This window comes from Sebastes umbrosus, chromosome 16, assembly GCF_015220745.1.
Source record: "Sebastes umbrosus isolate fSebUmb1 chromosome 16, fSebUmb1.pri, whole genome shotgun sequence".
In the NCBI taxonomy this organism is placed as follows: Eukaryota; Metazoa; Chordata; class Actinopteri; order Perciformes; family Sebastidae; genus Sebastes; species Sebastes umbrosus.
The window spans coordinates 1,188,141-1,200,000 of record NC_051284.1 but is presented as its reverse complement, the minus strand read 5'-3'; the positions used below and the strand labels follow the sequence as shown (position 1 = coordinate 1,200,000).

Genomic DNA, 11,860 nt, shown 5'->3' with positions numbered 1-11,860 from the left:
CCGTCCAGCCAAAGACACATTATTTTCCTCATCATGTTTGTCTGAATATACAGTACCTGTATCCACCCTGTGTCTGTTAGTTCTCAAGCTGTATAACAAAGAACATATATTCCCAAGAAGTGAAAGTCAATTGTTTGTTCCATTGCAACATCAGCGCCGAGCAGCAAAGCTAACCTTCCGCCATTTTTGATGAATCACATGTCTGATCTAGGCAGCCCACAAAAAGTGACTGGGTTGTCTTATTTCACAGTTTGTGGGTTGGTAGGAACTCCAGATACCCACATGTATGAACACAAGCACTGAAAAAGTGAGTTTTTCATGATATGTCCGCTTTAAATGTCGACTGCATGTCTGGTGTGTTTTGGTCCCAGGGTGTGGAATGTCCGCTACAACCACAGCCACGACCAGCTGGTGTTGACAGCCAGCAGTGACAGCCGCCTCATCCTCTCCAATATGGTGTCCATCTCCTCAGAGCCATTCGGGCACTTGGTGGATGATGAGGACCTCAGCGAGGGGGAGGACAACCACCAGGAGGACAAGTAAGAGCAACTCAGGCTGGTCAGAAAAGGAAATGCTTCCATTAATCTAAAAGCCAGTATTAAATGCTTTTTTAAACGGTTTATTAGGGGATGGGCATTCTTCTTCTTCTTCTTCTTCTTCCTCATTCTCTTTCTCCTCCTCCTCTTTCTTCTTCTTCTTCTTCTTCTCCTCCTCCTCCTCCTCCTTCTTCTTCTTCTTCTTCTTTTTCTTCTTCTTTTTCTTGCTACGCTGCATCTTCAGACTGTCCTCCACAAACGATCCAGCCAGATTTTTGAATTATCAAAAATTGAGCCCACAGTGCATCAGAACGCTTTAGTGTAAACAGAACCGTACACAGCTACTGCAAAGTCTGGCTAAATAAAACACCAATGTTCATGAGAATAAATGACAAGAGTTTTGAGTTCATGGTAGATGTAGGGTGATAAATTTCCGAATTTTATCTCAAAAACTGCATTTTTGACAGTATTTTGAATTCTATCCTCACTCAAGTCAGGCATTTTCAAACATCAGTTTGTCACTTATGAAGTCTGTAATAAAATAGATTACATCTCACTGTTGTCTAGATGAAGTACATAAATTCTCAGAATTTACAACTTTCCATGCAACCCTGGCGACTGGCTCAGTTCTCAGTTTTGATTCTATATTATAATGCAGATGTTGAATCATAACACTGTGTTAAAGGGATAGTTTGGGTGTTTCTCAGTGGGGGTTGTGTGAGGTCCTTATCCATAGTCAATGTGTTACCTACAGTAGATGACGGTCGGCACGCTCCCAGTTAGGAGAAACAGACAGGAGTACCAGAACGGGAGCAAAGCAATGTACTGCTGTGGACAGGGGCAGCAGCTAAACAGATTTTAGACACCTAAAAGAATCAATATCAGTTTAAGTGTACGCTATATTTAGAATATTTTCACTGCTTTACCTCGCTGTCAGACAGTCCTTTCCGACGGGGAACTGAAGCCGTTATTTATGCTCTCTTCAAAGCCACCAGACTCCTTTGACAAAAACAATAATTTTTCAACTGAGTCCCACAGTAACACAAACAAACTAACAGATCGAGGCAGCGGTAGACCAGCAACCCCGGTGTTCTGTGAGGTAAAATCACTGTTTTTATCAATGGGGTCTGGCGGCTTTCAATACAACATAGACAACGGCTTCATTTTCCCATCAGAAAGGGCTGTCTGACGGCGAGGTTTAGGGCTGTCTGACGGCGAGGTAAAGGACTGTCTGACGGCGAGGTAAAGCGGTGAAAATATTCGAAATATAGCGTACACTTGATATTGATTTTTTTTTTTAGGCGGGCCTTTTTTAAGGTGTCTGTTTCTCCAAACTGGAGGCATGCTGACCGCCATATACTGTAGGTAATACACTCATCACATACCTCATACAACCCCACTTCAAAAAATCCAAACTATCCCTTTAAGGCACAGACAGTCAGCTTTCACCACATCATATCTGATGAGGGTTTTTTGTAATTATTATATTATTATTATTATTATATATTATATTCATATTATTATACCTCTCTTGTACGTTTCTGGACTGCCACATGGAGCCTAATGAGACACACAGCGAGATTCTAAAGCATGTACAAAAAGGTGCCGTGTATTTTGAGCTGTTCATCTGATATTAGTCCTCTGAAGATTGAAGCGGACTGCCTGAACCTTCACTTTCACATACTTTGACATGATAAAAGTGGAGAGGCAAAACATTAAAAATATGTTACTGTCAAAACACTTCAGGAGTTTGTCTCCACAGCATTTAGACTTTGCAGGGATATCATCTGTAATGGTTTCCATTCAGTGCTTTTCAAATGTGCCACTGTCCTCCATCCATTATGGTCCAATTCCCCCTCTTATCCATGACTAGCAGCTCTTACACTCAATGACTGACTCTCATCCACAATTATCAACTCTTCTTCCTAATCAGCAGCACTCAGCTTTGGTTTTAACCCTTCCACTATCCTTATTGACCCCTCTTGTATGTACAGTGCGTGTCCACTCCACAGTACCTGGACACCACGTACACAACTCCTCCAGCGGTTTGACTATTTTCTGACTTTATATGGTTGCTTTTAAAATTCAACAGATAATGAAATTGGCAGACTTTTCCTCAGTTTGGCCTGTTTGTCAATATAACAAATCATCACCAAGGTGATGTTAACATACAGATGGGTGAAAAATTAAAGGAAAAAAACAACGTATCATGTCTTGGTAAGTGTTCTTCGTAAATATATTCCCTCATTTCATTTGGTGTTGTGATGATGGTTGTGGTGAACTCTGTCGTAACACGTTGCTTCTCCCATAGGGGTTTAACTGGGTGGAAATCTGGTGTCAATGGAGGCCACATGATCATACGTGTTTTTAGACATATTTGTGGAAACAGCTAAACGGGACGTGGCTGACTGTTATCTGAGGGCCAGTCGGAATTTGCTGCTATAAAGTGTTAAAGAGGTGTTAAAGGTACAGTGTGTAAGAAACATTTCATCAGTGTATAATCACCTGAGACTAAGAATCGTTGCGTTAGCTTAGAATGAGCCGTTTATATCTACATAGTAAGTAAGTAAGTAAGTAAGTAAGACTTTATTTATATAGCACATTTCATACAGGAGTTGCAGTTCAAAGTGCTTTACATAAAATAAATTAAAAACAAGCAGCAAGAGCAGTGCATGGAGTCAACAAAATCATGATAAAAATAATAAAACATTTTAGAACAGTAGAAATAGTAAAATATAAATAGTGCAGGATAAAATTCGTAGTGCAAGTTACAGAGAAAATGCGCTGGTAAAAAGATAGGTTTTAAGATGTCTTTTGAAAATGTCTAGCGTGTTTGCTTCCCTAATATTTATGGGTAGTGCGTTCCATAATTTTGGGGCATAGTTGACAAAGGCCGCATCACCAATCTTCTTACGACTGCTTCTGGTGACCTCTAATAGACCTGCATCTGATGATCGCAGTGTTCTCGCTGGTGTGTAGTTTGTAAGGGAGTTAGCAATGTAGCTAGGTCCTTGTCCATTTAGTGCTTTGTATGTGAGGAGGAGGACCTTAAAATCGATTCTGAAAGTAACAGGCAGCCAGTGTAAAGTAGCTAGGACAGGACTGATGTGTTCTCTCCTCTTAGTTTTTGTTAATAATCTAGCTGCAGAGTTTTGAATGAGCTGGAGTCTTCCAGTGGTTTTCTTGGGAAGACCAGCGAAGAGTGCATTACAGTAGTCCAACCGGCTGGATATGAAAGCATGAATTAGCTTCTCAGCATCATTTTGTTTTATGAATGATCGTACCTCCGCTATGTTCCTGAGGTGAAAGAAAGCTGTTTTGGTCACTTTGTTAATGTGGGAGTTGAAATTCAAATCTGCATCCAGGATGACACCGAGACTTGTCACCTCAGGTTTAAGCCAGGCGGTTAAACCTCCAAGATTTGTGGTTAGCATCTCTCTTTTAGATTTGGGGCCGATAAGTAGAACTTCTGTTTTGTCCTCATTTAATTTGAGAAAGTTATTGTTCATCCATTTGTTTATTGCCAACAAGCAGTTTGTAATGGAATTTATGGCTGTCGCATCATTAGGTTCAGCTGATATATACAATTGTGTGTCATCCGCGTAGCTATGGAAATCAATATTATGTTCTCTGATGATGTCACCAAGTGGTAACATATAAAGAGAAAAGAGTGATGGACCTAAGCAGCTTCCTTGTGCAACCCCGTAGCAGTTTTCATGTTTCTTAGACATATGGTCTCCCAGGCTAACATAAAACTTCCTTCCTCTGATATATGTTTTGATCCAGTTCAGTACACTATCAGTGAGCCCAATAAGCTTTTCAAGTCTATTGATTAGGATGTCGTGATCAATGGTATCAAATGCCGCACTAAGATCTAACAGGATAAGGATAGATACTTTATTTGAATCAGAGTTAAGTCTGAGGTCGCTAATTATTTTGGTGAGAGCAGTTTCAGTACTGTGATATTTTCTGAAACCTGACTGAGAGACTTCCAAGATGTTATTTTCTTCAAGAAAGGAATTTAATTGGACTAATACTATCTTTTCCAATACTTTACTAATAAAAGGTAGATTTGATATCGGTCTGTAGTTTGCTAGTATACTGGTATCCAATTTGGGTTTCTTTAATAAGGGCTTTACAACAGCTGTTTTAAAAGCATCTGGAAAAACGCCAGTTTTAAGGGATGTGTTTATAATGTGTAGGACCGAACCTGAGACATTATCAAACACTCGCTTAAAGAATGTTGTGGGTATAGGATCGATATCTGATGTTGTAGAGTTACATTCACTGACAGTTTTAGAAAGTTCACCTAGTGTGATACATGTAAAAGTGCTCATGGTTACATTGCGGGATCTACTGATGTCAGTTTCACCTCCACTAGTAGTGATACTAGCTCTGATTGAAGTTATTTTGTTCATGAAGAATAGGGCAAGCTCTTCACACTTAGCTGCTGAGGATAGTGGGGGGACAGGAACAGTGTTTAGCAGCTGGTCAATGGTGGAAAAAAGAACTCTGGAATTTCCGGCGTGTTCTGTAATAATGCTGGAAAAATAATCTTTCCTTGCTAGACGGATGGTTTTGTTATAGGTAGATAGTGCATCTTTATAGATGTCGTGGTGGATAGTGATCTTTGTTTTTCTCCATTTTCTCTATGCTGCGCGGCATTTTATTTTATTTTCACTAACATTTTTATTTCTCAGCCATGGGGAGGTTCTGCTTGTAAACTTCTTTTTGGTTTTCAGTGGAGCTACAGAGTTTAACACAGATGATAGTGCATCATTGAGGTTCTCTACCATTTCATTCAGAGAGCATTCATGACTAGTTGGCTCATATAGAGCAATCTGCTCTGCATACATAGGGAGCGGGTCCTCTTCACGGAGTCCGCTATGTTGTTCCGCCATCTTTATTACAGTAGCCCAGAACGGACAAAGACTAGAGATGACTAGAGAGAACCTTTCACATTTTTAAGTTGAAATGGCAGCTTGAATTTGGCGGTGTGAATGGACCTGAAGGCCACTCTGGTTCTTTAATTCAACTTTATGCTCATTTTAAAGGTTGTAGTTTGTGGTGCAGTTGAATTAGATTGCGTCATGCTGATATACTCATTGACTCATTGTAAATGGGCTGGCCAAAATATGAATAACATGTCTCAGTATAATTCAACACAACACCTCTCTAAAAGGTTCCATATACGAGATTCAGAGCATTAACATAGCAGCAAACGAGGAACAGCAGCGTAACTTCATTCATTATTTCAGAAGCTAAAATGTTGGTTCTGTTTCCTTTGTTAAGATTAGAACTACAGTTATTATTGCTGCCTAAATGTCCCATGATATTTGCTGCAGTGACATTACTGCGCATGGAAACGTTTACAATTACTAAAAGCAGTCTCTCTAATCATTATGGTAAATTGTTAAAGAAAGCACTCACGCATTAAGGCAATACATCATTTCAAAAGCGACATGGCTACAGGGACTAGTAGTGGGGGAGATAAATGTCCATGCAGGTGTAGCTCTCTAAATGGGAGAAATGGTGGTGGGTGGATGATTTATGCATACATGACGTTAGAGCCGACCCGTGCATTACTAATCAGCACTGTTGCCGTTGTTTACACTGTTAGCGCTGTCAGCACCATTAGCTGCTAGCCACCAGCTCAGCCGTCGCCATGTTGAGAGCCATGTGGAGGCAATAGTTGTGTTCTGAATTCTGTAGAACTGTAGAACTTTTAAACAGTTTGAACAAAAATGGTAAATTATATCTTTCATGAAGGCAGGATTTATTGCAGGACTTTTGTATTAGACTGAATTAGTTTTAGCTATGTACTACTGCCAATCCTCAAACTAAATATTATATAGTACTATTGTACTATATACAGTAGTTTGAATAAGGTTTTTTTATTAAATCAACTTTCTTTAATGAATGTAACTCCTCAGTTTCGTCAACATAAATAAAGTGATGACATCTTGATGGATTCACTAAGTGAATGCAGATGCATAATATCATCTTTTTTCTGTAACAACTTAAAGCTGAAGAAGACAGATTGCAGCAAATATGATTAAACAAAGTTATTTTTATAAAATGGTCACTATATCCTGACAGTAGTACATGAAACAGGTAACCTGAAAAAAATCATGTGTCTCTGTGTCCTCCTGTGTCCTGCGGTACTCCTAACGGCATCTACAAGATTTCACAGACCGGAGGAAAACAAGCATTCAGAGCTGATCTGGGATCTGCTGTCCATCTGCTGTCTATGAGAGCCAGCTGTCAATCACTCGCGAACTCCAACCAAACGGTCAAACTAGGCAGCGCTGATCAAATATGAAACAATATTCTGTTACTGTAATGTTTATTTCTCTCCTCAGATGTTCTCAGAATCATCTTGTAGTGCACGGTTTAGCTGTAAAATGAGAAAGTTTGTGACCCGGCAGCCATGTTGAGATCAGGTTGAGATGGCTGGAAGGAACGCAAAGTACCGGTCACATGACCGGAGCACAGCCAATAGGAACGCTCTCTCAATGAAATGACCTGTGATAATAAATAAACTATAAAAATATACTGCCTACTGCCACTTAAATTTAATTAATATAGTAATGTTAGAGCCGAAATAGATTTTTTTTGTTATTGTAGTTATATAAATGTAATTTATGGAGTTGTTAGATTGCTGCTTGACCGTTCCGTTAATACAGTACAGGTGTGTGCCCCTCTTTGTGTGCGGCAAGTAGGACAGCATATACACCACAGTGAAAATGTTTTTTTTGAAATGCTAAACGCCAACAAATACGGATTGAAGCAGAATATTTAGTTAGTTTTTGCTACTAAGTAAAATAGTTTTATATAGAGACTTTTGTATAAATTAGTAAGTGTGTAATGATTTTAGTTATACATGAGCATATTTAATTTTTACAACCTCAGAGCAGACAAATCCTGGAACACACCCTGTTATCTTTGGCGCCCCCCTAAAGGGGGCCCGGACCCCAGGTTAGGAACCACTGATGTACCTAATATCCAAATAAACGACTGTAAGGCTGCTACAAATGTTACCCCTAATTGTAGTGTACGATATTGTCTTTTAGCAGGTAAACTGTCCAATGACATGATCCCTATCACACTTACAATCCTTTAGGCAAAGTGAGGCAAAGTCCAGCATTTAGTATTATCAGCCGAGTGCTCTCACATATACCCTCTTGTTCTTTTCTTCCCCAATGAATCTATACGAGCAGAGCACTTAGAGTGTTTTTATTTTAGTCTGCAGCCCGAGTGGAGCAACTACTGTCTGTGTGAAACAGTTAATGTGTAAAATAAATCCAAATATGTATGTCACTGTTTTCCCTCAGGACTACTTACAGCAGTGGGTTTGGGAGAAATTTCGGATGGCAATAATGCTAGATCATAATTCAAAAATGTTATTTATTGTCACATTGTTGTAGCAGTGGGGGAACTGTCTCAGCACTGAGGAGGATTCTGTTTGTGTGCTAAAGACAGGGAGAAATGGTGAATAAACAAAGTAAATACTCTCCAGTCCTCAGTAGTACTGTAGAAGGAGATAAACCCCATACAAACAGGGGTTGTGTGTGCTTGTGTGTTTGTGTGGCATGACCACTACTAGTGCTGCATCCAGGGTCTGAAATGAACTTTTTTCACTTCCTGCCACTGTGGCAGACAAGTATTTTTTTTGTCTGCCACTCAAACATTTTGTCTGCCACTTTTGAGATCTCTGTGCTAAATGAAGGAATAACATTTTAGATCTGATGTCATTCAATGTTCAATATATTTTACACAAAAAACATTATATACATGGTAAATTACAGTGTTTGAATTACACCGTGGAGGGAGGGTACTGTACACAGTACTGTACTGTACTTTGTTATTATCATCTATAGTGATTATTTGCATAAAAACACACAATTCAAATGATTTTGATTATTTAAATATTTGCTCTGGTTAAAAAAAATCTTGGTAAGCTTCTTAGAGCTAGTGTTATGAAGTTAAACAGGTCATAATTCTCTTTCTAATATTTATTTTATATTGATGTGAAAACATCTACTTCGAATAACTGGATTTATTCAAGTTTCTCACCAAAACCTTAATTTTACGAGATTACATTTGAACGCATCATGATGACGTTGTAATTTACCTTCATCCAATAGTCATTTTTCTTGAGCAGACTTCGAAAGCCTCATAATAATAACTGAATGGCACCTCCGTTAACGTTAGTGGCTCCGTTATTTATCCAGTCAGCACTATGCTGCCCACCGGCTGCTAACGCTGCTAACAGCTAACGTTACTAACTCTCCTCCTGTTGATCTCTACCCGGGTCTGTTGTTCAAAGTGTCGCATTATCAGGGAGAAATAGGATGTGTCCCCTCAGGTTTAGTAGCACCACGTTGTTTAGCGCTTTTTTTCTCTCCGCCGTGTCTCCGGTCCCAAACAAACTGAAACATGATACGGCTGCGTACGCTTCATTGTGCAGCGTAACTGTCTGAGCATCAATAAGAGGAGACGATAGTCACGGAGACATGAGATGCCAAGAAAGCGCGCACAGATGTTCTCTATTCCCATCACTAGCATTTTCCCCGCCTGCCAAAGTGGTGGATGTCCTGATGATTTCACCCGCCACTGCCAACAATTTACCCGCATTTTGGCGGGTGGCGGGTGCTAATTTCAGACCCTGGATGGAGCGCTATATGTTTTTACAGGCGGGGTTCCTGTATTTTTTTTTTTTTTTATCATACATGCACATGGGTATGCACACCCACAACGCCAGATGACGAAATACACATTCCGGCAATTCTGCTGATTGACAGTTGATAGTGGTAATGCACTAAGGGATGCAGCAATGTGCCCTCAAAGACAGTGAAGAAGAAGAAGAAGAAGAAGGTGACTTTAAGCTAGTAAACACGAATGTAAACAATGATGGCTTCAAATAATTTTTTTACACGGTCTATGCAAATATGTTATGAAGAATGAAATACATTACACACAATGAATTTTGATGAAGAAAAGTGAACGTAAACATGACATTGTTAGCAGAAAATTCAACAGGGCACCTTTAAGTTTAAAAATCATCAACTGTCATTCAATAAAAAAATGTTTGCTCCCAAAGCAAATTGTTTTTCAAGAACTTTCGACACATTTTCACATGAATCCTGAAACAAGAGAATGTGCGTTGTGTATTTTACACATACAATATGATGAATATGTTGGGCCTACATACCTTAGTGTGATTAGTAGTGATTAGAAGTGCATGTGAGTGAATATTGGCAGCAAATTAGTTTTTATGTCCCATTCATTGTCTCAATGCGCTTACACAGCCATTATGCAAACGCTCCAATTCGGCGGTCGGAGGAGAGGACCATTTTTAATCTGCACTACTCCTGGTGACTAAAGGGGGCATTTGTCATGAAACAAACTCAAATCAATTCATATGTAATCCACGTAATTGTGAACCATGAAGTATAGAGAGCAGCGAATACCGCGTAGGGAGGATGTCGGGATGGATAGGTGGACTTTTGCCCAGGAGACTGGTGTTTGTGTCCCGTATAAAACCACAAGTCAACGTTGATTTATTTGTCACGTAACTTCCGTACTTAAGTTACGCCAATTCTGGAGTTATTTTAACCCAAACCGCGATCTTTTCCTAAACCTAACGAAGTAGTTTTATTTTGAAAAGACTGGAGCGGAAATTATCACATCCATCACATGTTGCTGGACATTCGTAGGAAAAATACGTGGTTGAAAGTCGTGTTTAGTGTCACCAAAAAAAAAAGGTAAATTTGTGTCTATGTACACGAATCAAATAGAGCAGCTGTGTATATTAGACAAATATTGAAGTTACATCCATTTGATGAAGGTTGTGTCATTTTTGGCTGTACAGGAAAATCAATAAGAAAGAAGCAACTGTGTCATTAAACATGTATTTAACAGTAGCCAATTTAATATCTCATGGTCCTCCCTACATTGTTGGTCAAGACATACAGAGACCTGCCTGAAGTCTGCAAGATGTGATGCATTCCTCCTCCGGTTTTCATAACTCATCTCTTTGTGTTCTGTGTGTAATTCAGGGGTAAGGAGCCCCTGCAGGACAGCGTGGTGTCTACCTATGAGGAACATGAAGACAGTGTGTATGCGGCGGAGTGGTCATCGGCCGACCCCTGGCTCTTCGCTTCGCTCAGCTACGACGGACGCCTCGTCATCAACAGGGTCCCCCGCGCCCTCAAATACCGCATCCTGCTCTGAGAGGGTGTAGAGGGACAGGTGATCTGAATGTGTGTGTGACTATGTGTACAGTAAGTGTGAGAGAGAAGACGTAGTAACACATTTGTACTAATCCTTTGCTACAAAAACCTGCAAATAGACATTCCATTATAACTTGGCACAGTAAGCGTGCTGTGCAAGACACTGCAAACAGCATGTGAAGGCAGCAATGGTAAATACCGTGTGTGTGTGATGTAAATATACTGTAGCTCATATGTTCCACTGACCACTGTAAACAATAAAACTGTTCTGGTTTAAATGAGTCCTGAATAAACAGTTGACGTGGTGTGCTGTCATGGTGTTGGCAGCAACCTCATAAGAAAGGAACACATACAAAAGAAAAATAATTTCTGTTCATAAATATGTTATTTCCTGACAATTATTTTGTCTGAATCTTATTTGTTCCCATTTATGTTATGTTATTATGTGTATGAAAATACTGGTGTTTACTGGTGCTCAACTACCATTACCATAAAATAATATATAATATAAAAAGTAAAGAAGACCTAACTAACTCTTTCCATCATCCTTGAATCTGATTGATTGATACATCATTAAAATGCAGTATTTTTTGGCCACTTCGGGGCATCAGAACAAGCTGTGAACACAACATTAACATATTATCGTCTTAGAAAGTTGATGCGGCAAAACAGTTGCTTATTTTAACAGCAGACACAGAGCAACATGGTCATTCATTTGGAGTCGTTCCTTCGGCTACCTGATGAATGCAAATCCAATATTCACTCTTCTTTTAGCTCTGTTTTGGTCTCAACCAACTCCTGAGAGAAATAATCTGTAGCTGCTATTTCAGTTGCTACTTAGCTGTTGCTGTTTCAGCCAAGTCGCCAGGAAAAAAATGTTGGCATTTTATGTTTCTGCAAACCGGGGATACGTTGAAAGTCAACGTTTTTTGCATTCGGTCAGAGTCAGTGATGTATTCCAACGAGAGCCGTACAGAGCAAGTGACCAAGTACATCGTGCAACCTTTATTTTGAAAGTTATGTGGTGTACGAGTATAACAAGCGAGAAAGTCCACAAAGGGTGGGGGGAGACCGCTGTTTGTGTCCCGA

The 11,860-nt window shown here is 39.7% G+C and overlaps 1 protein-coding gene across 2 annotated transcripts in view; it reads left to right on the top strand.

Annotated features, from left to right (window-relative positions):
• The window catches only part of eipr1 (EARP complex and GARP complex interacting protein 1), an 84,647-nt gene extending 73,478 nt beyond the window's left edge, over window positions 1-11,169 (top strand). For both annotated transcript variants that reach the window (XM_037746941.1, XM_037746940.1), the window contains 2 exons: window positions 372-539; window positions 10,598-11,169. In XM_037746941.1, coding sequence (XP_037602869.1) covers window positions 372-539; window positions 10,598-10,772 — 343 coding nt within the window. In that variant the 3' untranslated portion in view covers window positions 10,773-11,169. The remainder of the gene's footprint in view (window positions 1-371; window positions 540-10,597) is intronic.
• The last annotated feature ends 691 nt before the right edge of the window (window positions 11,170-11,860 follow it).